At 57.4% G+C, this 26,388-nt stretch overlaps 4 protein-coding genes across 16 annotated transcripts in view; 2 read left to right on the top strand and 2 right to left on the bottom strand.

Moving 5' to 3' along the window:
• Window positions 1–12: 12 nt before the first annotated feature.
• Window positions 13–24,219, bottom strand: shld2 (shieldin complex subunit 2). Of its 5 annotated transcripts, none has more exons than XM_086045371.1 (11): window positions 23,967–24,219; window positions 5,229–5,365; window positions 4,883–4,939; window positions 4,503–4,561; window positions 3,746–3,896; window positions 2,925–3,032; window positions 2,661–2,855; window positions 1,847–2,260; window positions 985–1,222; window positions 799–914; window positions 13–717 (listed from the first exon to the last, which is right to left on the bottom strand). In XM_086045371.1, the coding sequence occupies exons 1-11, from the start codon at window positions 24,047–24,049 to the stop codon at window positions 539–541; spliced, it is 1,737 nt and encodes a 578-aa protein (XP_085901497.1). In that variant the 5' UTR covers window positions 24,050–24,219; the 3' UTR covers window positions 13–538. The 5 variants fall into 5 exon arrangements, with proteins under 5 accessions (XP_085901497.1, XP_085901494.1, XP_085901493.1 ...); XM_086045368.1 differs by having other exon boundaries at window positions 1,847–2,038; window positions 2,114–2,260; window positions 4,503–4,939; window positions 23,967–24,207; XM_086045367.1 differs by having other exon boundaries at window positions 4,503–4,939; window positions 23,967–24,213.
• On the top strand, window positions 6,108–12,888 carry glud1a (glutamate dehydrogenase 1a). Its single transcript, XM_086045374.1, has 13 exons — window positions 6,108–6,699; window positions 7,545–7,625; window positions 7,708–7,763; window positions 7,931–7,994; window positions 9,387–9,481; window positions 9,554–9,733; window positions 10,110–10,247; window positions 10,324–10,461; window positions 10,572–10,652; window positions 10,721–10,844; window positions 11,703–11,794; window positions 12,283–12,345; window positions 12,413–12,888. The coding sequence occupies exons 1-13, from the start codon at window positions 6,306–6,308 to the stop codon at window positions 12,530–12,532; spliced, it is 1,626 nt and encodes a 541-aa protein (XP_085901500.1). The 5' UTR covers window positions 6,108–6,305; the 3' UTR covers window positions 12,533–12,888.
• On the top strand, window positions 15,359–25,637 carry nfkb2 (nuclear factor of kappa light polypeptide gene enhancer in B-cells 2 (p49/p100)). 5 transcript variants are annotated; one of them, XM_086045363.1, is made up of 22 exons: window positions 15,359–15,558; window positions 16,335–16,377; window positions 16,472–16,547; window positions 16,631–16,671; window positions 16,751–16,849; window positions 16,918–17,069; window positions 17,173–17,444; window positions 17,515–17,619; window positions 18,199–18,284; window positions 18,376–18,514; window positions 19,406–19,531; window positions 19,598–19,741; window positions 20,136–20,262; window positions 20,341–20,455; window positions 20,584–20,791; window positions 20,983–21,152; window positions 21,217–21,319; window positions 21,408–21,631; window positions 21,707–21,764; window positions 21,845–22,023; window positions 22,091–22,211; window positions 25,363–25,637. In XM_086045363.1, exons 2-22 carry the CDS (start codon window positions 16,339–16,341, stop codon window positions 25,431–25,433), a joined length of 2,655 nt encoding a protein of 884 aa, XP_085901489.1. In that variant the 5' UTR covers window positions 15,359–15,558; window positions 16,335–16,338; the 3' UTR covers window positions 25,434–25,637. The 5 variants fall into 5 exon arrangements, with proteins under 5 accessions (XP_085901489.1, XP_085901487.1, XP_085901491.1 ...); XM_086045361.1 differs by having other exon boundaries at window positions 15,452–15,558; window positions 21,854–22,023; XM_086045365.1 differs by lacking the exon at window positions 25,363–25,637 and having other exon boundaries at window positions 15,452–15,558; window positions 21,712–21,764; window positions 21,854–22,023.
• psda (pleckstrin and Sec7 domain containing a) overlaps window positions 24,875–26,388 on the bottom strand; it is a 19,632-nt gene continuing 18,118 nt past the window's right edge. For all 5 annotated transcript variants that reach the window (XM_086045349.1, XM_086045352.1, XM_086045350.1 and 2 more), the window contains one exon: window positions 24,875–26,241. In XM_086045349.1, coding sequence (XP_085901475.1) covers window positions 25,861–26,241 — 381 coding nt within the window. In that variant the 3' untranslated portion in view covers window positions 24,875–25,860. The remainder of the gene's footprint in view (window positions 26,242–26,388) is intronic.

Raw genomic sequence — 26,388 nt, 5'->3', positions numbered from 1 at the left:
ATTGCGAAATCCTGCACACACGCACACATTTTATTTTTCTTTTGTAACAAAAGCATTTTCATGTGAAGAAATACCGCGAAGGAGCAAATCAAAGCCAATGATCGCCACTGTCCCTCACCATGAGCCGTGGCCGGTCGGCGTCCTGCGGGAGCGACTCGAGTCGATGGCCAATCGCGACTCTCCGACGGATGGAGTCGGCGTCGGCGCACGAACGCGCACCCTAATCCGTCCGCGAAGCTGCGCTTTGGGCGGCGGCCCCGATACGAATGGAAAACGAGCAGCGACGGGGACGAGCGCCTCCGGTCGTTAGCGCTCGGCTAACTTTGGACGCGTCCGCTAGCGCTGTCAAACATGGATGGCGACTACCCGCCGATCATTTTTGCTCGCGTTCAACCTTTTGGGCCTTCGATCGTGAAGCGCTGGCAACAATCTTGCGTGAAATCATCAGCCGCGGCCGGGGCAACTTTTCGACGGATACGAAGCCACCCTTCGCAAAAGACGCGACCTGACCTGAGCCGCGCCGCTCCGCGCCGGCCGTTCAGCCGTCGGGGAGAAAGCGGAGGTCGAGCAGCGTTAACTCCCGACTGATGGGGGCGCTGTTCTCGTCGCACAGGACCAGGCTGCGCACGGCGATGACCACGTCTTTGCCGGGAAGGCTCAGGAGCGCGCACAGCCTCTCCGCCGCCACCTGGACGTGCTGCACGTGGGAGCCCGCGGCTGACAGCCAAGAGGAAACGCTCAGAGCGCCGCTCAGAGCGCGGCCGAGAGCCAACGGGAGCCCTTCGAAGCGGCTCTCACCTGTGTTGCGGAGCAGCCTGTCGGGCGCCACGTCCAGAATCTTCTGCACAGCCACGGCGGGGACCTGAACGCACAGCTGCCCGGAGCCCCGTCCGCTCACCGTCAGCACGGCCGGCCTGAAGACAGACGCAAGGTGTCAGAGGGTGGCGAGGCGCAGCGGCGTCCGGGGCCGCCCGCGGCTCTCACCTGTAGTAGCGCCGCACGGCGCTGGCCGGCAGGCAAGGGTAGCAGGGGAGGTAAATGCCGTTGGCGTCCGCGTCCAGCTCGGCGGCGCACCGGCCGCAGCCCGAATAGGTCACGTCGGCGCTCAGCGCCGCCAGGACGGCGGAGCGCGGTGCCGAGCCGTCCAAGCCGGGCGCCGGCGTGGCGTCCCGGCAAGGCTGGAAGCGGAAGGCCAGCGCCCGCACTCTGAGCAGCGCCTCTCCTGGGGACGACACACGCGTCTTCAGCAAGCGGCTTGGGTCGCGCGCCGCGCGGAGGACCGGTCTCGATCGACGGCCAATGCCAATGCCAATGGCAATGGCAATGGCAACGGCAATGGCAATGGCCCGCACCACCCCGCCCCGCCCCGCCCCGCCCCGCCCCGCCCCGGCGAAGCAGCCTGTCTGGGCTCCAATCTGGCCATAACCCTAAGACATCAAGCGCAATTTTTCAACGGCAGTAACCGTCCGTGCTAATTTTGTCCACTGGAGGGCGCCCCGACAATCGCTTGAATCATACTGTCAGCATTTGACGCCCTCGCCGAGTTTTACCGGCGCCGCAATGCCGCCTCATCGGAAATATCTGAGGAGACCCATTAGCGGGGCTGCCCCATACTGCAAAAACGTGCCATTTGGATATCGACTGCAGCGATATGGATACGTCTTCGATACATTGCACGGCATTAGCGAATAGTGACAAATGTCACTTGAGGGCTTGGACCTTCTTTCATGTGCCGCCGGCCCTAACTTGGACGGCGGATACATTTGGAGGTGGAACGCCCTGCCCAGTCAGGACGAGCGCCAGCCAAAACGGAGTGTGCCCGTGTGTGTATTTGTCCGCCGGTCACCTGAGTACTGCTGCGACAGCAGCGTGTCCACGTCCATCTCCACGCTGCGACCGGTCGCGCGCAGGAAGCGGCCCAGCCGCCGGTCGGAGGCATCCACTCGTCGGGCGTCGCTCCAGGGGGTGGTGTGAAGCTCGGGCAGCTCGGAGCGGGCGCCCTCCCGGACCAGGAGGAAGCGGACGTCCCAGACGGCGTCTGAAGGCGACGGGAAGGCGGCGCGCTCACGCGACAAGGCCGACACTTTCTGCCACCCGCGGCCGGCCAGCCCACCTTGGTGCGTCCTGAAGCGCGCCAGCCAGTCCAGAGCCGAACCCCGCAGCAGCAGCGCCCCCTTCTGGCCGTCGGCCCCCACCACGCTCGCCACCGCCTGACGCTCCAGCGCTGACCTGCGGCAAGACTCGGCCTCCGCTCGCCACTCTGCCGCGCACGGGAGCAAACGCGTGACGCCGCATGTTAGGACGGGCCCCAGAACGGGGGAGGACGACACGCGGGACACGAGCGGGCCTGTCGCTCGCAAACAATTTGGGCATCCGCGACAGCAGCAAAGAATGGCATAACATGACAGACGGCAGACGCCATTGGGCACCTCTCGCTCATCATTTGGTGGAGCCCACTGCCGCAGAGTGGCTCCGCCGTTTTGAGAGGAAGCTCCAAATGACGTCGGCGCGGCGCTGACGACAAACCGTGCTTTTCACCGTGCTCAAGCGCTTGACTGCAGGTTAGCGTTAGCCACGCACTAACCCCGATATCGACGCAAGACGGCACACGCGGCCGGACGTGCCCCAACCAACACGACGCCGCGGTCCGTGTCACTCACCCGCGCTGATGTATGCGTGCGCGACGCGCAGCAAGGCGTGGACCAGCGTGTTGACCGCACGTGGCCACGGGGGGGCGTACGGCAAGCGTTTCACATCCTGACGGGGACGTCGCGGCGTGGACAGCAGCAGGGGGCGCCGCTGTCCCAGGAAGTGGCAGAGAGAAGACACAGCGGCCCCATCCACATGCTGGCCACCTGAAAGGCAGAGAGGGGCTGAGGGGGGGGTGTCGCTGTTATGGGGAGGGCGGGGGGGGGGGGGCCTACCTGTGGGCCAGCTTGGGGCACTGACATGACCCAAGTTGATCAGTGTGCTGCTGAAGGTGGACTGCAGTACCTTCTCGCCCCTCCAGGTGTCCTCACTCAGCTGCAGGCCTTGGACACACACAACACTAATCATATGCAAGTTCTTCAAAAGGAAATGTGACTCTGACACAAATGTGGGGCCAATTGTCACAAGCGGCACCCCAGCCCCCCCCCCCTTCTCAACCAATGAGCAAACGCTACGGAAAAGTACTACTTGGGCCACTTGCACCGTCACGTCAAAGCCAAACGGTGTCGGCCGATGCCAGCGGAACCAGATGGAGACCAACCAAAGCCCCTCGCCTTTCGTACGCTCACGGGGGGGGGGGGGGGATAAAATAGAAGATGACAGCGACTGCGCTTGTTTCTTCACTTTCTTGTTTCTTCACTTTCTTGTTTCTTGACTTTCTTGTTTCTTAGTTCAGTGCCTCGCACAGCTTAAGTTTGCGCACGTTGCCTTTGAGCGAGCGACAGCAAGAGCCGACGGCGGGCTGGCCAGCAACTTTTCACCCGGCGGCGCCGGTCAGAGCAACTTTTTTCATTCTGCGACGCGCAAGACGGAAGAAGAGGGCCACGTTTCAGCACAACGTCGGGCGGGGGCGTTCAAACGCGGCCGCTGGCGCCGACAGCAGCGCGCCAAAGAGCTCGGCGCCAGCCAAAACATGCCAATGTCGGCGAGGCCTGAAATGGAAATCCAGGGCGCCGGAAGAAGCCCAAATGTGGAGACACAAGAGTGGAAAAAGTGTCTCCTTCAAGTTGACTTTGGCAGGCACGGGCTCGCCTACCTGTGATGAAGACGACGTCCCCGACGGCGACGGCCGCCGCCCGCAACGCCGCCCGTCGCCACAGCAGCACCGTCACGTCCACGCCCGACTGGTCCGTCACCACCACGCTGGCCAGGGGCACCGGCGAGCCGGCGCGCGCTCCGCGCTTCGCCTGCAAGGACGCCAGCCGCTTGGTGATGCTCGCCCACGTGATTGACAGGGTAGCCACCCTCAAGCAAGACACCTTCCGGGCCGCGACCGCTTCCGACAAAAACAATCATGCAAACAACACATTTGCAAGCCCGAGCGTCTTGGAACGTCTGCTAATATGCGCGTCTCCTTGGACACCGGCGCGAGGGTTGCGAGGCGAACGAGGACGCAAAGTGGCTCGGCCCTTTCCCGGCACCAACGTCGGCAACCGACAGCCGTCAGCAGTGTGCTTGCGGTGGGTCCCCTCCCTCTCTGCTTCGCGTTTGCCAACGCCGGCTCTTTCCGTCTGCTGCGGACGAGCCTTTGTTCCAACTAGCGCTGCGAGCCCTCGATCTTGTCGTCTAACTTTGGCATCAAAATGCAACTTCCTCATGACTCGCATTTATTGCTCTGTCGGTACGGCTACCGGTAAATAATCAGACAAGGGGTCAAATAGAGCGGTGTGAATCATCGCGGTACAAGAAACCCCCCAAAATCAGCGACGCACCGAAGCCGTAAAAGCGAAGCGAGGGCCGACATGTCCGCGCGAGCTTTGGTTTCTTCTCGTGTGCCGGAGCCAAGCAGTTACCTTGATTTCCTTCACTTGACAGGGACGAACCACGGCAACCAGAACCCGATAGCGAGCCGCCGCTTGGGCACAGTGGGCCAGAGGTGTCGCGCAAGCGCCGCCCGCCCCGCAGGGACCAGCCCTTTTGGACGCGGCCGCCGAGTCGGGACGGTCCTCCTCCTGCGAGCACGGCGCGCCGCGCCGGGTGGCCTCCGGGACCGCGCCTCCTCGGCTGAGGGGTCGACCTGGACCTCCCGCAGGGGCACTAGAAAGCTCGTGGGATCCTTGAGGCGAGCGGGCGGCCGGTCCCGGCTGATGGGCCGGCAAAGGCGAGTCCTGGCGAAGCGGGGACGCCGGCCGCTCTTGCGAGCGTTGCGGCGGCTCGCTGCTCTGATGAGCCGTTGAGGCCGAAGCCTCCTCGGGTGAGCTTTCAGCCTCCCGCGTGCCGCCCGCTTCATCTGAGAACAACAATTGCAATGGCTTAATTTGTCTTTTGTGGAAGCGGCACACTGGAAAAGAGTTGCCGGAGCCCAGCGACGTACAACAACAGAGAAAACGCGGCGATAGTCAACCCGCAGAAGGATACAATCGAGTGGCACGACTCGGGGCCGAGCGCGACAAGGAGCTGCCGCGCGAGCCTTCGCTCGTGTCGGGGGACGCGCGGCTCGACGGGCGGCAACTCCCGTCAAGTCAGTCCGGCAAAATGTTGGGCTCGGGGGAGCGAAGCGCGTCGGCGGTCGGGCTCACCGGCTGCGGGCGCGAGGCGGCCCTCCCGCCAGCTCAGCTCCACTCGTCTCCAGCGCCGGGGTGGCTCCCCCCGCGCGCCGCCGGCAGAGGGACGGGGGGCCCCCAGGAACGCGTGGACCTTGGGCCGCTCACTCATGCTGGCAGTCGAAGAAGAAGAAGAAGCAGCAGCGGCGGCAGCAGAAGCAGCGTATTAACCTCACCGATGAGATAATGAGGGGTTCAGAACAACCAGCAAAAAAGCTCACGACTCGGGCTGGGAAAAAACGCTTGTGCTCAAGAGAACTACTATGGGAAAGGTACACGGGTTTACTTGTGGCGACGGTGCCATCTTTGATTCTGGCGCCCTCGGAGCTGTCAAAGGAGACTCGAGTCTCTCGCTGCTCTTTCATCACACACATGTGCAACAAGAGGCAATGGAACTTTGCACCTCCGACATGCCAAGAAAGCGCCCATGTGAAGGGAGCTGTGCAGTATTCTGATTGGAGAGGATTTCATTTGGTTATTTACACTTGAGGTTTTTTGTATGGCCAGCCAGGGCGGCGTGGCAAATGACAAACGTGTTCTCAGTTGCCTTAGCTGGCTAAATACAAGCGTGTAGTTTCTTCGAATAACGAAAACAAATTCGAATTCATTGACATATCAACGAGCTGAATACCTTTCGATGTGAAATGGTGAGGAAGCAGCAGGGCTAGACAAACTTCGGGGACGACGATTCAGTTGGCACACAGCCAGTTGACTTGCAAAATTCTTTTGGGACACGCAAATGACGAGGACTTCACAAATACTGTACGGAGCGGGTAGCTAATGCTAGGCTAGGCCAGGCTAGGCTAGGCCAGGGCTAGGCCAGGCTAGGCCAGGCTAGGCTAGCGAGGTGCAGACGATGTCGACGTCCAGGTGAAGTCGTCGAACAGGAAAAGGAAAAAGGAGGGGGAGGAGGAGTTTCGGAGTTTCGGAGTTTCGGAGTTTTTCATTTTTGGCGTCGCTCCCACTTCCGCGTTGACTTGTCCAACTTTGATTTCCGCCATCGTCGTCGTCACACTTTGCGCCAACTTTGCCACCGAGCTCACCCCGGCCGACATGTACCAGCACAACTTGGCGGGGCTGCTCGCCCGGGGGACGGCGGCGGCCGGCTTCTGCCGGCCTCTGGCCCCCCCGCGGCACCACCGCGGCTACTCGCAGCGGGCCGCCGCGGAGCCGGGCGACGGCGTCGACGACCCCAACTTCTTCGCCATGGTCGAGGGCTTCTTCGACCGCGGCGCCGCCATCGTGGAGGACAAGCTGGTGGAGGAGCTGAAGACGCGCGAGAGCGCCGACAACAAGAGGAAGCGCGTCCGCGGAATCCTCAAGATCATCAAGCCGTGCAACCACGTCCTCAGCCTCAGCTTCCCCATCAAGCGGGACAGCGGCGAGTGGGAGGTCGTCGAGGGCTACCGCGCTCAGCACAGCCAGCACAGAATGCCCTGCAAGGGAGGTCGGAACGCGCTCGTGGGGGGGGGGGTGCGCTGTGGTATGGGGGCGACCGGGTCACCTCTTCCGTTGCCCGCGTGCAACACGAACGTGAACGTGGGCCGGGCCAGGTCACCGGGCGGAAAAGCGAAGCAAAAAAAAACAAACAAAGGCAGAGAAGCTCCGCCCAGATCAGGAATGTCAACATTCGGGTCCGGCTGCCAGATCGAGGACGCCTCAAGCGTTTTGTCGAGCACATCTCAAAACTAATTTCTGATTACTCTCTTCAACTTGATCAATTTGTTTGATGTTTGGTGTCGCTTAGTGACGAAAATATCCAAAGAAATGGGAGTGGTTGTACGGCACTGTACGCCCTCACCAAGCCAGCGGCCCTTTTGAAAGTCAGACCACCTTTTTGGCTGCCGATTGATGCCAAGGAAGGCCTAGGAGGCGTGAGGCTGCTTCACGTATTAATTCAATTCCACGCTCGCGAAGGTCGTCTGAAGTTTACAGTCGGAATCGCTAACGGACGCTCCGGATTAGAGCCGAAATGGGCAAGACGAGATCGGTCGAACAAAAGACGAGTTTTAAATGGTTTTTTTTTTTCCCCCTACAAAAATTGTTATACGGCGTACGCAATTTGAAATGATATAAAAAGCGTATAAAATACGGGGAAAACGTACAAGTTGACAGGTATGGTACAACGTTGACAAAAGGGTTGAAAGGTTTCTTCTTCTCGCGGCACTTTGAAGAGCTGCAGGCGCGCGGGCCTCAGATTCTGCGGCAAGTGGAACAAAGGAGAAGCAGCAACAGCAGCAGCAGCAGCAGCAGAAGAAGAAGAAATAATCCCGCGTGTGGTTTGCCTTCCAGGGATCCGCTACAGCACGGACGTGTCTGTTGACGAGGTCAAAGCGTTGGCGTCGCTGATGACCTACAAGTGTGCCGTGGTCGGTCAGTCCAAAGAACATGAGAGCAATGCGCTGCGTTTACACTCGGATGCTTGACGGCATCGTTTGCTGCGGCTGTCTCGCAGATGTTCCTTTTGGTGGCGCCAAGGCCGGAGTCAAGATCAATCCCAAGAAATATTCCGTAAGTCAGCCTTTGTCTTTGCTTTCCTCCTTTCGGGGGGGCCGTCGTCGGGCCTGCCGAGCTTGCCCGGAGCGCTCGAGTGGCCTGCGACGACACGCCGGCGGCGTCTGAATCTCGCCGGCCCGTTTGCGCTCTTGTCCGTGACGCTTGGAGTCGATGGTTTCCAGGACAACGAGTTGGAGAAGATCACCAGGAGGTTCACCGTGGAGCTCGCCAAGAAAGGCTTCATCGGTGAGTGCAAACACAAACGATCGTGGCTCAGCGGAACGAGTCGGGCTGTGTGCAAAATCAATTTGATCTCCACTCATTTGTCAGTACGGTTTGGGGGTTTGAAGAGCTTCTCGGGGGCCGCTTCCATCATTCGGACGGAATCCCCCGGCAGGGGAGAAATCCCGAAAAGCAAGCTGTCATTATGGTTTGCTTCATTCCATCAGCAAAATGGGAAATGGATCTCGGGGAGGAAAATAACAATGTGAGCTTTGATTTTGAGGCCATGTCCGATTCACGGCAAGGTAGGGCCGTAACTAACAATTATTTGAATCCTGCGTTCATCTGTCGGTGATTCTTGGGGCTTGTCGGATTTCAAAAGCATTTTTCAACCGTTGCCCGTTGTTTCCCAAAGTCCAGGCAGACGCTCGCAAAAGCCCGATTGCGAAAGCTAATCGGCCAGCTTTGATGGACGACTGGAGAAATGGGAGAATATTTCCCGTTGGAAATTGTGAGCATTTGCCACATTTTCCCTTCCAATTCAAATCAGTTGTGGAGCGGTCGGACAAGCGGCGAGTTGTCGATGAATCGTTGCCAAGCTGGCTCGAGGAACTCGCGCGTAGGGCGGGGGCGGGCGATTCGGGGGCCACTGTCGCGCGCGTTTTCCATCTCTCCCTGCTCCGACACACCCGATTCCGATGATCCGGATGTTCAAACGTCTTGTCCAAGTTGTCTCTTAGCGGCCGACGTCAATTAGCGCTTTGCTCGCTCGGGCGCATTTGCGCAGGTCTCGTACCGGTCTCCTTTGAATAAACGATGAAAGGAAATCATTATTTGGTTCGACCTAAGAGGTCGCATGCGTCATCATGTAGCAAATATTCGGCATTTTCTTTCAACATCAAATTGATGCTTTTGGATGGAGAAAAATGCTCTTTTTATTGATGGCGCTGCACCAGATTTCCGCGGCCATTTCCGGACACTCAAAGCGCTCACGGCGGAGCCGAGTCATCGGTGCACGCGCTGCGCCGGCGGTAAAGGACACGGCCGCCATCGCACGAAGCCGGCCGCACAGCGTTTTAGAGCCGGAATCGGAATAGCGCAATCTTGTTTGCTCGCGGCTATGGTACGGCCCCAAGCGAACCTTGGCCCGCGCCTCGCGGCGAAACACCATTTCCGCGGGAACGAAAGTCCTCGACTCGAGCGAATGTACGAGTAGCTCCTTGACGCCAGGATGGCCGCAAAGCACACACGTTCTCTCAATGAAATCGCACACCTCGCTTGTACCTTGTCCCAAGGAGGCGCCTTACTGGAACTGATTTGACTTGAGCACAGAATCGGCAAATATTGCCATCGCCAAGAGCAAATTGTTGAAATGTGGAACGGCGGAGCACAAATGTGGGGTTTTGCGCCGCGCAGGGCCCGGCATCGACGTTCCCGCTCCGGACATGGGCACGGGCGAGCGAGAGATGTCATGGATCGCCGACACCTTCGCCACCACCATGGGCTACAACGTGAGTGGGGCCGCGACGTGAGTGGGGCCGCCCGACGCGGCGGGCGCTGACTTTGTGTGCCCGGCGGCGCAGGACATCAACGCTCACGCCTGCGTGACGGGCAAGCCCATCAGCCAGGGGGGCATCCACGGTCGCATCTCGGCCACCGGCAGGGGCGTCTTCCACGGCGTGGAGAACTTTGTCAACGAGGCGGCCTACATGAGCAAGCTGGGAATGTGTCCCGGCTTCCGCGACAAGACCTTCGTCATTCAGGTAGCGGCCGCCGCTTTTGCCGCGTACTCGCCGGCCTCGGCCACTGGGAGGCAGTACTGTTGACCGCGGTCGAGGCGCGGGCCTCCTTCTTCTCTTTCGTCTCACCTTTTTGATGGAGCGTGAAGACGGGACGAGTCTCGTCGTTCCTCCGCGTGGCTTTCGAACCGGCTCGCTTCCGCTCGTCTCCGTAGCCGCTCACGCGCTGGACAAATCTGCCGGCGTTTTCAAAGCGACTAAATACGTTCCGAATGGTGACTAGCCATTGTTCGCTTTTCCCTGGCGCAAAGCAAAATGTGTGATGTTGGGGATTTGATTTTGCCCACCCGGAGCGTGTCGGCGCCTCAAACGGCCGGCCGGGCCTCGACTTGCGCTTCAGGGTTTTGGCAACGTGGGCCTGCACTCCATGCGCTACCTGCACCGCTTCGGAGCCAAATGCGTGGGGGTGGGCGAGATCGACGGCAGCATCTGGAACCCGGACGGCATCGACCCCAAAGAACTGGAGGACTACAAGCTGGTGCGCGTAACCCCGCCGCCGCCGCCGCCGCCGCCGTCCCCTTGAGCCAATGAAAAAGCCGGCCGCGTGTCTGCAGGCCAACGGGACCATCGTGGGCTTCCCCGGGTCTTCGCCGTATGAAGGCAGCATCCTGGAGGCCGACTGCGACATCCTCATTCCCGCCGCCGGGGAGAAGCAGCTCACCAAAAGAAACGCGCCCAACGTCAAGGCCAAGGTCAGGCGCCGGCCCACGTTCTTCCTTTGCTTGCGGGGACGGGCAGCGTGTGCGCGCGGGCGTGGCGCCGCGCACAGTCAAAGATGAAGCCGTCCGTGTCGTTTGCGCAGATCGTCGCCGAGGGCGCCAACGGTCCGACCACGCCCGAGGCCGACCGCATCTTCCTGGACAGGAACATCCTGGTCATCCCGGTGAGACTCCGCCCACTAACTCATCCCTACGTTAAGTGTCGCCACGCTAAGCGCCCCCGCCCCGTTAGGACATGTACCTGAACGCGGGCGGCGTGACCGTGTCGTACTTCGAGTGGCTGAAGAACCTCAATCACGTCAGTTACGGCCGCCTGACCTTCAAGTACGAGCGAGACTCCAACTACCACCTGCTGAGTGAGTGAGACGGCGGGGGGGGGGGGGGGGGGGGGGGTCGGGGGTCGTAGCCCCCCCAAAGGTCTGCCAAAGTTGACCCTGCTCAAGTGCAACAGACCTTTCAGCTTGAGTCCGGAAGGCAAATTGCCGTCACGCCGCACAGCTGCGCCTGCTCAATTGGCTGACGTCAGGACTCGCTTTTTGAATATTGGCCAGAGTTTAGCCCGTCGTGTTTACGCTTCCTCGCCAAATGCGACTCCGTCAAGGAGGTCGTGTTTGCACTTGCTTGCGAGGAAGGAAGGCGTCTCTGGCTTTTCTTTTGAGGTCATCACTTCACGGCAAAGGAAAGAATGGTGCGGAAATCGAGTTTGGCCACTAAGGCGACTCGTGTTGCGTACATTGATCCAAGATGAACTCAATTCATCAGTTCAACAAATAGTCAAGGGCAAAGTCTCGGAGAAGCGTCTCGGAGAAGCGTCTCGGAGAAGCGTCTCGGAGAAGCGTCTCGGAGAAGCGTCTCGGAGAAGCGTCACGTGTCCCGACCGTCATTCGGCTCTCCTTTGTTGCAAGTGTCAAGGGACCAAAAAACAAGTTTGCTTTTGTCCTATTTCCAAATTGATCGGCCATTACGCCGAGGTTTTTCCTGCCGGATCTCGGCATAGGCCCCCCGAGCGGCAAATAGATAAAGGCGGAGCCCTGGCCTGACGTTGGAATGGGAAGGGGGGGAAAGGGAGGGGGGAAAAAAAAAAAAAAAAAAAAAAAAAAAAAAAAGCCTTTAGCAGTCAAGGGGAAACGTCGGCGGCAGCGGCCCACGAGGGTCCGCTCGACTGCCGGTCTTGCCGGACGCAAGCCCACAAGATGTTTTTCTTGTGTCCTCAGTGTCCGTCCAGGAGAGTCTGGAGAGGAAGTTTGGCAAGCACGGCGGCGCCATTCCCATCGTTCCCACCTCGGAGTTCCAGGCGCGCATCGCTGTGAGTACTTGACTGTGCCGACCCGGCGCCGATACGTACGCGGCAACGTCGACCGAGCGCCCGGTCGGCGGCCGAAAGAGCAAACGCTGACTCGCCGACGGTCAAAACGCACGTCTCCAAACGGAAGCGCTTTGGATTGGATTTGGCCATTCTGGTGAGGATTTGCAAGTCATGCTAATCACTAGTATGCCAACGGCATTTTCAATCGGGTGTTAGCGTTCAGCCTTCGACTTTGAAATACACGAGGTGCTTTCCCGACTCGTCTTGAGCTGGGAGAGGCCGCGGGGAGCTTGAAGCCTCTTTTCCCCGCAGCTGCTCAAGAAGTGCCAACGGGCAGCCTTTTGTCACCTTGAGTTGAGTTCAGTGCCAGCACTCAAGGGCGACGCGACTCGTGTGTTGAAAAAGCTCATTGGTCAAGTCGCTCGTATGTCAAGGCGCCGGCGTACGTCTGTGCTTGCGCGTGTGGTAATACCTGCGCCGTGCCGCAGGGGGCGTCGGAGAAGGACATCGTCCACTCGGGCTTGGCCTTCACCATGGAGCGCTCGGCCAGGGTAAGGAAGCTTCCCGCCCTTTGACCTCTGCGCCCTCAGCCTTTTGACCTTTGTCGTCTTCCCGCAGCAAATCATGCGCACGGCCAGCAGGTTCCAGCTGGGTTTGGACTTGCGAACGGCCGCCTACGTCAACGCCATCGAAAAAGTCTTCCAAGTTTACGCCGAGGCGGGACTCATCTTCACGTAGCCGTCAGTCACGCCCACTCGCTGGCTTTGTGCGGGATGACAACGCCGCCAGCCTTCAAAGAAGAGAGAAAAAGCCAGACTTGCTGGTGGTGATGGTGATGATGAGGATGATGAGGATGATGAGGATGAGGATGATTGCATGTCCAAAGTGGCCAGCTAATGTGCACCACTTTTGGTGTAATTTGATGACGTCCATGTAAATACATTTTTTTCACCTCTTTCAAGGAGCTTTGGACTTCTATTCGTCTCGGTGTCATCGTCATCATCAAGATAAAGGTCACGTGAATCGTTCAAATGTTCATCGGCATGTTTTTCATATGAGAGAGAATTAAAGGCTGACGCGTGTGTATTGTCGTATGCTACCGTGTGGAGACTTTTAGCATGTTAGTGTTGTATCTCTTCTCAGTTTTCAAGCAGCGGGAGGATGGTGGGTGGCATCTTGATGGATCGTGTGAAAGTCGTTTTGGAGCAATCAAGCCATAATGTCGTGTAATCTAAGTTTCACAAATGCAGCTCGCAACAGGAAGCAGCACTTCCAGTGGGGTTTTTTTTCCGAGGGACTTTTTACATTCATGTCCGGTTGTATTTCTTTTAGACTAAAACATTTGATTGCCATCTTACGAGAGAGTATTTCTCCCACACCAGAAAGTTCACATTTTAATGTCATATATGAATTCCACGCTATAACTTCCGCGCTGTAAGTTTCATATTGCGCAATCAATTTCCCGTTTGCTTTGACTGAAAACGACATCAGAGTTGCTCAGGTAACAACCGATCATGGCTCACTGTTTTCTGAAGCTGGGTGGCAAAATGGCCGCCCCCTGACATGGACAAAAACGGGTGGATTTGACTGTTTAACTCATTCCACAGATGCAAGATTAATCAGAATGCCGTGTTTACACTAGTGGATGCGCGTAGAGAAATATTTTGGTCGGCTTGACTTCCGCTTTAAAGACCTAGTGTGAAGTAACTTGAGAAAATGCCAAATGAAATCCAAGTGAAGCAATTAAACACTATACAGAAAAATGAAGCATGAAAAAAATCATTTGTATATCACATATTTGACAAAATCAGCGTTTTTCCAAAGCGAGAGGCTGGCAAGCTCGAAACCTGAAGTGCGACGTCATTAGATGAACGACTGTGGCAGCGCTCAATGGGGAAAGCGTATTTCCAACTTATATGAGGGGCTCCGGGGTGTTTGAAGAGGTTGTCGGCATAATGCGTGTCGCACCGTTGCGCTGCCAAATTGTCCTGCCCCACCGAAACTTCCTACCGAAGGCTGATTTGACGGTCTGTTCTGCCAAAACGTCCGACCCTTGCCTTTGCCAAACTTCCTCCCGAAGGCTAATTTGGCAGCCAAACTGCTACCGTGCGCTCTCAGCTTGTTCTGTTTGGATGCAGACTGGTAGGTAGAACTAAAAAAATAAAAATAAAAAAATCCTGACACGAGGTGCAAGCAGGTAGGCCGTCCTGACATTTGAGCGTGGTATATACAGTACATCAACTGCGTGATGACTGTGGTCACCAGATCAACACTATGCTCAAAAGCTACAAGAAAACACAAAATGCTTAAAAGTCAGGACAGGAAACACACGGCAAAAGTATTTTTGAGGCAATGAAAAATTCTAATCAGAGAAAATAAAAACGAAAATGGTAAGTAAGTAGTCAGCACTTTTAACCGAAGGCACGACAGGTAGGACAAAAAGTTACAAAATTCCCACAAAAACACTTATCGGCGTAATGCAGTACCATGGGTGGCTGGCGACTCGATCTCTTCTCATGACGTCACTCGCCGAACATTTGCATTTGTGTTCTTAAGCGCGTCGCTTTGGGTCTAATTGTGAATCCGGGTGGGGTGCGTACGTCATAAAAACTAGCGAAAGTATGCTTCAAATAGTTTTAGCCGCCAAAAGATGGTTGGCCGAGTTGACTTCAAACTAGGTCTTTAAGCCGCCCGTATCCCACTGAGAAACAAGTGAATCCGTTCAAAATGTCTTGGTTGACGAGCGAAATTGTTTGCCAATGTCTTTGTGGAAGTTGAACGAACGAACCCTGAAGAAAAATCAACATTCGCGCCCTTCGCCGACACTCACAAACTTTGCTGCTCGGTGGGATACGGGCCACAAAAAGCCAGTCACCTGTACCGGAAGGAACTGCAAGTCAAACTTTATACGTTCGAACGCGATAGCGTGACATTTATCACATTCAACGTGAGTCTCAACTTTTTGAGTGCGCGTGTGTGTGCGTGTGTGTGTGTGTGGCAGCGAATACGCTTCTATCAACTTGGAGCTGTGAAGACTATTTATGACGCCCCCTGTTGGCAGCCACAGCGTTTCTATCGCGTCATGACGTCAGCCAAGGTGGACGCTGGAAGTGCTGACCGTACACGCAAAAACATTCCACTGGCTCTTATATGTATGGATACATTTATTTGTTTGCGCAATGTGCTTCGGTGTTAACATAATTACATCATTGACGTCAGTTTGACAAGCGAACTTACCTGGGGGAAAAACTAAACAAACGCTTTTATTTCTGTCGGCGCAAACTTCCGGCTGTGCGGGGGCTTAGCCTGCGCACCAATCAGAGCTTCGGACTCGCTCCGGAATTCCCCGCCATCTGCGGGGCTTTCCGCCCTGACTGACAGGCTGGCGGTTGCTTTGGCAACGCCGCTTCCTCCGTCCGAGTGCAGTGGTGAGAGCGAGCTGAACTTCCGCGAAACGAGCATTCCTTCCAAAATAAGAGTTTGATGGTAACAAGCAGCATCGGGCCTTGGCCGTTGCGAAATCGTTGATCAAAATCTTTGCTGGAGCTGGAGTTCGCCACTGACAAGTCAAAAACGAAATGGTGATACGCGAGTGTACGCAACAGCACCAAGTCAAATAGAGACAAACGTTTGACTATAAAACGCTTGTCTTGAAAGTTTTCAGAGGAAGTACATCTGGTTCCTATCCTGTTTTGTTTTCGACTTGGCGACACTTTGGCCGATTTGGAGTTTCAACAACTACTCGCACATCGCAAAGGAAAAAGGTAAAATCACTCTTTTATCATCTCATTACGTTTTGATTGATAACAACATGATAAGATAGCAATAATGTCTGAGCAACTTGTACGTGTAACCAAGCCCACTCATCGGGGGCGCGTCATTAAATACCCTGCTAAAAGCTCAGCAATTCCCCGAAAAAAAGGTATGGGGGGGGGGGGGGGGGGGCGCTCGAGACGCGTGTGCGTGCGTGCGTACCAGCTGACTTTGCGTGGGGGGCGGCGTACACCCTGCAGTGGTCGCCAGCTAATGTCAGGTCACGTTCAGATGAAAAATGGACTGGTCGCGAGTGAAGCAGGTCACGTGGAGAAAAGACGGACTGGTCGCCCACCGATCGCAGGGCACCGACAGACAAATTGACTGGTCTCCAGTCATTGACAGGTCAGATATACACAAAGACTGGAGTGTTCGCCAGCCAAAGCCAGGTCACATGTGGACAAATGGATTGGTCCCCAGTCATTCAGAGTTCACATATGGACAACCAACAGACTGGTCGCCACTCACTGTCATGTCACGTGTAGACAATTGGAAGTGCGAAAGGACGGGAAAGTTGATGATGAAGACGTTGTTGAACGGGGGTTTTCAAACCTCTTGCCGAGAAGCAAACGAGTCATGTGACAGTCAAACTTGTTTTCTCCTTCTCCTTCTCCTTCTGCTCCTTCTCCTTCTGCTCCTTCTCCTTCTGCTCCTTCTTCTTCTCCTCCCCCTTCTCCTCCTCCTCCTCCTCCTCCTTCTCCGCCTGCTCACTCACTCATCCAAACAGCAGGATGACGGAAGCTCAGTTGATCAACGGCTACGACAGCGACGTGAGTTTTTGTCTTCTTCTGGCCGGACCGCATGCTTATGTCACACGTCGATGCTAAAGTAGCACGTTTCCAACACGGCATGTCGCTAACGCAGTTACAGTTCAACTTGACGCCGTATGAATACATTCCTCCCGTAGACGTGAAGAGCGAAGCGTACATACCTGAGACAGGTAATCTGGTCTCACGGCGATGACATCAGCAAGGTCGCCCACGCGCGCCTCCTTCCGCTCGATAACTTGCCTTTGTGTTTCAGCGCACGGCCCTTACATCCAAATCATCGAGGAGCCCAAACAGGTGAGCGGCTAGCAACGAGCTAGCGGTCCGATGCGGAGGACGCCGTCCACGTCATCTCCTTCTTCTTGCGTTCCGCCAGCGCGGCTTTCGCTTTCGCTATGAGTGCGAGGGTCCGTCGCACGGGGGCCTGCCGGGAGCCTCCAGCGAGAAGAACAGAAGGACGTACCCCACCGTCAAGGTGAGCCCCCGCCGATGGCTTTGGTTGAGATCCTGGCTGACGGTGCTGACGGTGCGTGCGCGCGCCAGATCAACAACTACGTGGGTCACGCCCGCGTGGAGGTCCAGTTGGTGACCCACACGGACCCGCCGCGCGTGCACGCTCACAGCCTGGTGGGCCGCCACTGCAACGAGAACGGGACCTGCACCCTGGACGTGGGACCCAACGACCTGACCGCCTCGTCAGTAGCGCTCTCGTCTTTCACGTCTTTGCGGTTCGCGGCGCCCGGGTCTTTGACGCGGGTGCTTTTTGACGCCTCGGCCCCTGCGGTCGAGCGGTTGCAGTTTCAGCAACCTCGGCATCCTCCACGTGACCAAGAAAGGCGTGGCGGAGGTTCTGACGCGTCGGCTGCGAGACGAGTGGCGTCGGCGTCGGGGAGGCTCGGCCCACCTGACGGCGGCCGAGGAGAGCGCCCTGAGCAAGGACGCCAAGGAGCTGTCCAAGATGGTGGACCTCAACATCGTCAGGCTCAAGTTCACCGCCTTCCTCAAGGACAGCAACGGAGGGTTCACGCGAGCGCTCAAGGCCGTCGTCTCCAACCCCATCTACGACAGCAGTGGGTCCGGCCCGCGCCCGGCCCCTCTCGGCCCCTCTCGGCCGCTCACCCCTCTTTCTCTTCCCGCCAGAATCTCCCAACGCGTCCAACCTGAAGATCTCCCGCATCGACAAGACGTGCGGCTCCGTGCTCGGAGGAGACGAGATCTTCCTCCTCTGCGACAAAGTCCAAAAAGGTGCCGACTGTTCCGTAGCATTTGTTTTGGGAGCCATACCGGTGTGAGTACGAGTTCGCCGTTACCGCGAGCACTTTTGACGGACGACTGTAAAGAAGAAAGCTTTCCTTCTTTCTTTCTGGCGCGCGATTCGCAAACCTGGCAAACGGGTGCGATGTAGCGTCAACAACGGGCGAGGAACACTTCACTGCCCGTGGGATTTTGTTTGGTTTTTTTGCCTTCAGTATCGGCGACCGGTGTAAGGCCGCCGGGGGCCGCATTTCCGCAGTCTCTTCACGGACGCGTTTCTATTGCGCATGCCAACGGCGAGGCCCCAGTGAAGACTTCTGACGGAGAAACGGCGGCCGGGACCATCGGCTTCACGATGGCGCCGTGTCGATTGTGCTTCAAAGCGTAGGGCGGAGGGGGAGGGGGGGGGGGGCGCCGAAACCGGGGGGGGGGGGGGGATGGGCGCGCTAACCGCTCGGCCAGTCGGCTTCCTCACGCACGCGTCAGCGATCGTCCGCCACGTTGAGCCACGCCGGCTGACGGACGCAAAGGTGCTAATCAAAGGCCCCGTCCCGTGATTCTTTGCCGCAGACGACATCGAGATCCGCTTCTACGAGGACGAGGACGGCGGCTGGGAGGCCTTTGGCGACTTCGCTCCCACCGACGTCCACAAGCAGGCGAGTCAAGGCTCCGGCCCGGGCCAGGCTCCGGCCCGCGCCGCGCCGCGCCGCGCCTGACCCGGCGCTCCCTCTTTGCTTCCTCCCTCAGTACGCCATCGTGTTCAAGACGCCTCCGTACCACACGGCCGAGCTGGAGCGGCCCGTCACCGTCTTCTTGCAACTCAAGAGGAAAAAGGCGGGAGACTGCAGCGACCCCAAACACTTCACGTACATCCCGCACGTTCAAGGTCGGCCTCTTCACTTTGCTCCTCCTCTTCCGTGACTACGGTTGGGCTTCTTTGTCCCCGCTGCCAGTTGCCTGCCGAGACGCGCGCACCAAAAGTGGAGGCTTAGCCTTAGTCCACAGCTGAGGACCGGACCGGACCGGACCGGACATAGCCTCCGCGATCCTTTGGCATTTTCTCATGGGTGACAGAGCCCGCACGAAGATGCAAAACACGTACCTGTCAACTTGAACGTTTTCCCCCTATTTTAGAGGGTAGGGTTTTTGATCATTTCAAATTGTGTGCGCCGTATCACAATTTTTGTACGGCAAAAAAAAAAACACGTGAATAACTCGTTTTTTGTTCGACCGATCTCGTCTTGCCCATTTCGGCTCTAATCCCGAGCGTCCGTTAGCCATTCCCACTGCAAACTTCGGACGACCTTCGCGAGCGATAAGATTAAATGTACGGGCGAATTACAGCTTTTGTAAGATTCAGCACAGCCCGGGCTTGAGGTATGAAAACAGTTGCGGTCGTACCGTCCGGCAAGCGCAACGCGCTAGCGTTTCACTTTCATGAACAAAAACGAGAGGGAAATCTTTTGGTCATTTTTCAACGGACGAAGACTCGACGAGACGAGGCTAAAACCTCCTCTAATAAACAACCTTTTCTTGGACTAAAATGCCGCACTTGTACTTGAGATGAGTAACTGGGAGAGAATCGAAAACTAAAGTAAAAGTGAGAGCAAATTGAAAAATGGCTGACAGAACGAACACACTAGCACGCGCGCGCGCGCGCACGCGTGTTCCAGCCTGATGCAATGGGAACCTTGGGCTCTTGGTGTTGACTTGTTGAAGAAGCGCACTTTGAACATCAAATCTTGCTCTTTGCGCCCCCTCCGGCGGTCCGGTTCAGACAAAGAGGAGGTGCTGAAGAAGAAGCAAAAGCCCCTCCCCCACTATGAGCCCTGGCGAGGAGGCGGCGAACGAGGAGGAGGAGGTGCCGGCGGCGGCTTCGGAGGGGGAGGAGCCGCAGGCGAAGGTGAGGTCGACGCTAACCACCGATGCTAAGAGCAAAAGCTAACCCTTGGCCGTTTGTCTCTTTGAGGTTTTCACTTCAGCCAGCACATGAACGGCGCGGCGGGAGGAGGAGGAGGGGGCGGAGTTTTCTATTCCGGGAGCGTCGTCGGCTTCGGAGGAGGAGCGCACGTGGCCGGCTCCGCCCCCCAGCACGGGCGACTGTCCATCGTCGGTACGACACTTCCCCGCGCGTTGCGTCGCGCGTTGCGTCGCGCGTTGCGTCGCGCGTTGCGTCGCGCGTTGCGTCGCGCGTTGCGTCGCGCGTTGCGTCGCGCGTTGCGTCGCTGGCGGCACGCCGTCTGCCGTTTACACTTTCATACGCTCGACCTCCGCATCTCGATTTCCTTGTTTGCTCCCGCAACGGCGCAAACATCCAGAAAAATAGCAAAAGAAAGAAAACACACCAACGTGGGGCCCGGGGTCTGTTGTGTCGTCACCATGTGACGTCACGCGACGTCATGCCTTATCGCCGGCCGTCCTGTGACGTGCGCGCCCGCGTGGCCTCACGTGGTTGTTGCTCTCACGCCGCTTCACACGGGTGACTGAGGCGTCGGTCTCGTCCGCAGCCGCCGCCGCCTTCCAGGCTCGCCAGGCGCGCGCCGCCCTCCTGCAGTACTGCGCCAGCGGCGACGCTCGCTTCCTTCTGGGCCCGCACGGCCGCCTGTGCGCCACGCCGGACGCCGGCGGAGACACGTGAGTCAGGGTCCGCGCCCCCGGCCGCCGCCGCTTCCTTTCTGACGTGAGCGCCCCCCCCCCCCCCCCCCCCCGCAGCCCCCTGCACCTCTCCGTCATCCACCAGCAAACGGCCGTCGCCCTCCAGCTGATCGACACGTTGCTGAGCAGCGGGCGGGGGCGCGTACTCGACCTGGCCAACCACCTGCAGCAGGTGGGCGGCACCGGCCCGAGCGAAAGGGAACGCGGCCGATGCAAAAATCAATCTTCATTTCAACGCTCAACCGCGTCTGCCAAGGCGAAGGGCGCGTAACCCGCGTATGTCATGTGACCGACCGACAGACGGCGCTCCACCTGGCGGTGCTGACGCGTCAGCCGCGCGTCGTGGAGGCGCTGATGAGGGCGGGGGCGGACCCCGGCCTGCGGGACAGAGACGGACGCTGCCCGCTGCACCTGGCGGCGCTGGGCGGCGACGTGGCCACGCTGCGCGCCGCGCTGGCCCGGCTGGGGGAGGGACACGCCCACCTTTTGACCACCGACGATTACCACGGTGAGCGGGCGGAGACGCCGCCGGCAAAAAGGGCTTCCGGCCACGCGGCGTTCGGGCGCCCGCCTGGCGTCTCACGTCAGCCGAGCGCGTTGTCCGGCCGCCGTCGCTTGTTGCCCGCGCGGACATTTTGTCTTGCCGGCGGCGTGTGCGCGCGTCCCGCCTGCCGTCATTGACGTGTGCTGCGGCGTCAGGTCTGGCCCCGCTTCACCTGGCGGTTCGACGCGACGGCCATCGTTGCCTGCGCCTGCTGGTGGAGAGCGGCGCCAAGGTCAACGCGGCCGAACGGAAGGGCGGACACACGGCGCTGCACATGGCGGTCAATCAAAACCTCCTCAAGGTCGCCTGCACGCTGGTCACGCAGGTAGCGCGTCACACAGTTGACATGAGGATGACGAGGATGATCCTCAGCTCTTTTCTGCTGGCAGTTGAAGGCGGACGTGAACGCTCGCACTTTTGGAGGAAACACGCCTCTTCACCTGGCCGCTGCCGCACACGCGCACACGCTGTGCTCTGTTCTGCTGGCCGCCGGTACGTTCGTGCGCGCGCGCGCAGCGCGCGCGGCCTGGCTCCGTCACGCACGCTGGCTGGCAGGCAGGCTAACCGGCTTTGCGCTCAGGTGCCGACAAAGACGCGGAGAACGACGAGCCGCTGGTCCTAAGCTCCTCCGATGATGACGACGACGACGACGACGCGGAACAGCCGGAGGCCCGGGAGTCCCGGGAGTCCCGGGAGTCCCGGGAGGCCCAGGAGGCGGGGGCCGAGGCATCCCGGCGGCCAACGGGCTGGCGGAAGAGGCCAGTGGGCGGTCACACGCCGCTGGACCTGGCCAAATGTCACAAGGTAGCCGGCCGCCTCCTTCAAAGCCAAAGTTGCGCCCGCCCTTGGGAGTAAAAGCGCGGCCGTGTGACGCCGCAGGTCAGGAAGCTGCTGACGTCCGCTGGTCACGTCGCCGACAAGCTCAAAGGCAAAGCAGGTTCGTCTCCGGCCGCTCGCTCGCGTCGCGTCGCGTCGCGTCGCCGCGTGTCCTTTGCGTGTTCGGCTCACTTGACGCAGGCGTGCTAGATGGGGAGCCTTGGCGGGTGGACGAGGGCACGCTGCGCCACCTGGTGGAGGTGCTGAGCGACGCCGGCGTCCCGTGGAACAAACTGGCCGACAAACTGGGAATGAAGCCGCTGGCTCGCCTCTACCGGGATAGCCCCGCCCCCTACCACAGCCTCCTGCAACACTACCAGGTCAGGACGCCGCACGGACGAGCAAGGGGTGTCCGGCCTCGCTCACCTTCCTCTTTGGTGACGGCAGCTGGGCGGCGGCCCCGAGGAAGACGTGCTGGAGGCCTTGGAGTCGCTGGGCGTCCGCGACGGCGTCCGCCTGCTGCGCCGGCACCCTCGCCCGGACGCGCCGCAAGACAAACTCAGACAAGGTGCCCGCAAACACGCACGCCGGGGGGCGCCGCGGCCGAGGGGAAGGCGCGATGACGCTAACCCATGCGGCGTTATTGATATCGCGCATTTCAGAACAAAGCACGTTACGACGAGGGCAAAATGTGAAAGCCGTCGATTCAAAGCATTGGATGGACCCCGCCGAGTCCGCCGGTCTGGCAAATTGCCAAGGAGGCGGCTCGCTCCTATTTGGGCCACATTTGAGTGCAATAGCCAGCGCCGCCCGGCCGCTCTTCATTTTGTCCACCGTGAGACGAGCGAGCCAAATGCTCGATCGGCAACACTGCCGCTTTATGCGTTCGGCGGGGGACAAGCACTCCCAACCGTCGACTCGCCATAAGAGAGGAGACTTAACGGCCCGGCTTTGGTGCGGCGAGCAGAGGGGGAGGGCGGGTTGCAAGTCCTCAAACCTGGTCAAGCAGTTGACCTGACGTGACGATCAAGTCTTGAGCCTCATCTTCGCACATGACGAATGATTTCAGGTAACGCGGGAAAAAATGACAACCTCGCCGTAACGGACGAGACCTAGCTCAAGGTGTCAAAACTCTCGACAACTATTCACTGATCAAATTAAATCGACAACCATTTGATTATTCAACAACTATTTGAATAATTGTTTCGAGCCACGGTTTAACTTGAAACGAGCGGTTTTGCGATCCGTCGGCCACCGATCGGCTGATTTTTCCGTGGAAAAGCACGCGATCGGCTTATGTCAATCGTTGCCGATCACAAAAGCCATCGCCCGCGGCTCGTGCTTTGCGGCCTTCGCCCAACCTGAGACCAGCCCGTGCGCGGTGTAGCGTCCGCCGCCCCTTTTCCTGAACACCGCGCACCGGCCCATCCCCAATGCCCACACTTGCACCCTACGGTCCTCATTCCAAGTGGACACGTAGTGTTCGGGAACGCAGGTCACAAGTGTACAAATGTTGCAGAATTGGGACTGCGTGACGTCATCGACTTACGTCATCTCGTTACGCTACGGCGTCATCAGCCGTGGCGGCGCGGGTTGTTGTTTTGGCCATTTTGCCATTGAAAATTATATTCAAACTTCAGTAAAGAAGCAGTTCTCCCAGTCAGTGGGAGCTCTGGCTCCATTATTTGGACTATTTGCGGCTCTGCACTGTCTGGGGCGCATGCGCAGAAGGTCGCCAAGAACGGCAGCTCCACTCGGACGAAATACGTCGATGACATTTAAAACGATTGAATTAAAATACACATATGATAAACTATGTCATAAATTCCGGGGGTTTTTTCGGCACGGGAATTCTAGCCAATGTCGTCTGTTTCACGCTATTTTGGTCAATTCCGGAATGAATCGTGGGCAAAATGGATGCACGCTCATCTTAAGTGTGGAAGACGGGCGCAAAAAGAGCTGGCCGATAATTGGCACACCCGACACAACTCGCGGCCTCGACGACTGGAATGCGCAATTGAGGGGAACAAGGGTGCAAGTCTTGTCTTGTGGCTGTTGGGATTGGGGCACCAAAGCATTAACTGAGTCCATTTGAAATCATGTACTGCGGAAATATGGCTGGAATGTTTTGGGGTTTTTTTCTGATTCATTGAGTAATTTGAAAAAAAAATTTGACAGATTCCTGGATCATTAAAATAATTGCTCTTGAGCAGCTCTAAAATCGAAAAAGGTGCAACTAACGCCTAAGCGTAACATACCATCCATTCCAACTCGCGTAACGGGTTTTTCCTTTGAGTTGACCCGGCCGGCAAACGTTCCTTACCGTGTGTGCCGAATCCGTGGCCGCGTCTGACGCTTGGCACCTGCTGGCGAGTGCTTGGCGATGACAGGAAGAAGTGGGAACATTTGGCAGCCTCCATCTCCTTTTGGCTCCTTGTTTGTGCGTTATTGTTGTAGTTGTTTTCCTGCTATACTTCCACTACACTTGGTCCTACCTGCCTAGCTAGTTAGCAACGTTGGCCAAATGGGCTGCAGCGTCGTGCTGAAAAAAAAAAAAGGGCCCTCCGCGACCGGAAGTCAGCCGGCGTGTACTTTTCGAAATAAGAGCCAGGTAGCGTCTACTGTGAACGCGTGCTTTTTTTCTTTTTTGGGGAATGCGTCCTTCGAAGTCACGTGACGTAATTTCTTGTGCGTGTTAAGTTGACTGCCGAGTGAAAATAAACATGTTTCATGTCAATATTTTCACGTCAACCACTACGATCGTTTCAGGCTGACAAAATGTAACTCATGCTTGTAGGCTATGTCCTGTTTTCACTGTCGGCTGTAATGTTTATTCTTCTAAACAAAAAGAAACTTTAATCGCGTCTTACATGTTCTGCCTCCGACATACATAGCGTTAATTGCCGTACCTCAAAATGGGACATGATGGGCTAGCTCACATTTGCCAGCTGTCACGGTTAGCTAACGTGAGCTAATAATATGCGTCTAAATCGACACGGCTTGAGCGGAAGCGATGAGACGAGCGAAGGTGAGCCAATATGTGCTCGTGTCAACAATTTAGTAGACACTCTTGCACAGGGGTCACCAACGTAGTAGCCCCCCTAGAACCTTATGATTAGCCCAAAAGTAGCTCAGCAATGATGGGACGTTGGATTTCCTAGGAACGTCGTACAAGTGATCATTTGGTCGTACAAGTGATCATTTGGAAACACTGGCATAGATTGATAGAAATGAAGTGCACATTGATCTTTATCTGTTTCCAAGGGTGACTTTTGAGGAAAAAATGTGAAATGTTAGCATGAATATCAAGTCTGCCTAAACTTTGTTTCCATTTGGGTTAGGGTCCCGCAGCCACTCATACTCACAGGCTTACATTCTTTCTCCGACCAATATGATTGCACCTTAATGAGTCACCGAGAGTCTTGGGGACTCTTCTTCGTTTGTGTCTGTAAGATTGTCTTAACACTGCCCTTCAGTGGCCAAAGCGGGCAGCGCAATCAATTGATTTGAAGCGTGAAATCATGATGCACAAACGCTTTAGAGTCTATCGAAAGATGTTATTGCTGACAAATGTTTGCTGTGTTCTCGGGGGAGCGCTTCCATCCCCTACAATTTGCGATAGGAGCGTGGTCACTGAACTCATATCTCAAGGCACCGCTCGACGACGACCACGACCACGACCACGACGATGAAGTGTTTGTTGTCTTTGCTCCAATCAGAATCGACGGTGGACAGCGGCTTCAGCAGTCAGCCAGTAGAAGACGAGCAGCCGCCTGCGGCCAATCACTGAGCGGCAGGGAGGGCGCCAATATGACATGGCAGTGATGTCACTCACTCGAAAAAAACACACACGTTTTGACTTTCTCTCCAGTCGTCCGTTAAGATGACAATTGTTTTTGTTTTGAGCGTCAACGAGAAACATTTCGTTCTTGAAATAAATATTGCTGACGTTGACGTTTGTATGAAGATGATCAATAAATATATCCGAGAGCTGCGCACGTGTCCCGTGTGTATACATGCGGCGGTCATTATGGCGGTCCTGGTGATGGTGAGGATTTCTCCGGTCGCCGTCACAACAGTCCTTCGTGCCGCGGCCATGGTAAGCGGTTGCCACGGCAATCTGCTCCCCATCTGTTGCCGCGGCAACAGCATCAGACGAAGACAGCGAAGGGGGTAATAAAAAAAACCAAGGAGCCCCCCCCCCCAAAGTGCTGGCGTCAAGCGCGTTTTCCTCTTCCTCCTTTTTCCCACGATGCTTTGCTGCACGCGCTCCTCATGGCATCACTTCCTCTCTGGGTGCCAATGTGCGAGCGTGCGGCGGCGGCGGCAGCGTGTCCTCCTTCTTCCCCGCCTTCCTCTTCTTGCTGGGCGGTGCCGTCGCAGAGCAAATGCGAGGGGGCGACCTTGAAACTTTTGCCGCCGCGCGTCTTCTCCTTGCCGTCCGCTTGCTGCGGCGGCGAGGGGCTGGAGCGCGCCCCCTGCGGGCCGCCGCCGCCGTCGTCGTCCTCAAAGAGTCGCGCCTCGAAGGCCGCCAAGTCCTCCTCGCCGGCGGACATCTTGGCGCGGAGCAGCATGGCGTACGTACCGTAGCGCGTTTTCTGGGCGGGAAAAGACATCGGGTGACTAAGCCTCGCTCTAGCAGAGTTTCCAAACACGACACGGCGTGGCTCTCGATAAAAATGTTTGACGCCGCCTTGTTTCATATGCGTCCCATGCCGGCACGACAAATGATTGCCGATCACGGC

The sequence above is a fragment of the Filicampus tigris genome, chromosome 11 (genome assembly GCF_054856515.1).
Source record: "Filicampus tigris isolate MCC_2025a chromosome 11, RoL_Ftig_1.0, whole genome shotgun sequence".
Taxonomy (NCBI): Eukaryota; Metazoa; Chordata; class Actinopteri; order Syngnathiformes; family Syngnathidae; genus Filicampus; species Filicampus tigris.
Note: the sequence above shows the minus strand (reverse complement) of the source record. Positions and strands in the feature narration are given on the sequence as shown.

Excerpts from the sequence above, each read along its gene's own strand:
- glud1a (XM_086045374.1), top strand. The coding sequence starts at position 6,306 with ATGTACCAGCACAACTTGGCGGGGCTGCTCGCCCGGGGGACGGCGGCG. Across the intron at positions 7,995-9,386 it reads CGCCAAGAAAGGCTTCATCG|GGCCCGGCATCGACGTTCCC; the intron begins GTGAGTGCAAAC and ends TGCGCCGCGCAG. Across the intron at positions 10,653-10,720 it reads GGAACATCCTGGTCATCCCG|GACATGTACCTGAACGCGGG; the intron begins GTGAGACTCCGC and ends CCGCCCCGTTAG.
- nfkb2 (XM_086045362.1), top strand. The coding sequence starts at position 16,409 with ATGCTTATGTCACACGTCGATGCTAAAGTAGCACGTTTCCAACACGGC. Across the intron at positions 21,320-21,407 it reads CTCTGTTCTGCTGGCCGCCG|GTGCCGACAAAGACGCGGAG; the intron begins GTACGTTCGTGC and ends CTTTGCGCTCAG. Across the intron at positions 22,024-22,090 it reads GCCTCCTGCAACACTACCAG|CTGGGCGGCGGCCCCGAGGA; the intron begins GTCAGGACGCCG and ends TGGTGACGGCAG.
- shld2 (XM_086045367.1), bottom strand. The coding sequence starts at position 24,049 with ATGTTCCCACTTCTTCCTGTCATCGCCAAGCACTCGCCAGCAGGTGCC. Across the intron at positions 5,366-23,966 it reads CCACGGATTCGGCACACACG|CATGAGTGAGCGGCCCAAGG; the intron begins GTAAGGAACGTT and ends TTCGACTGCCAG. Across the intron at positions 2,856-2,924 it reads TGCCCCAAGCTGGCCCACAG|GTGGCCAGCATGTGGATGGG; the intron begins GTAGGCCCCCCC and ends TCTGCCTTTCAG.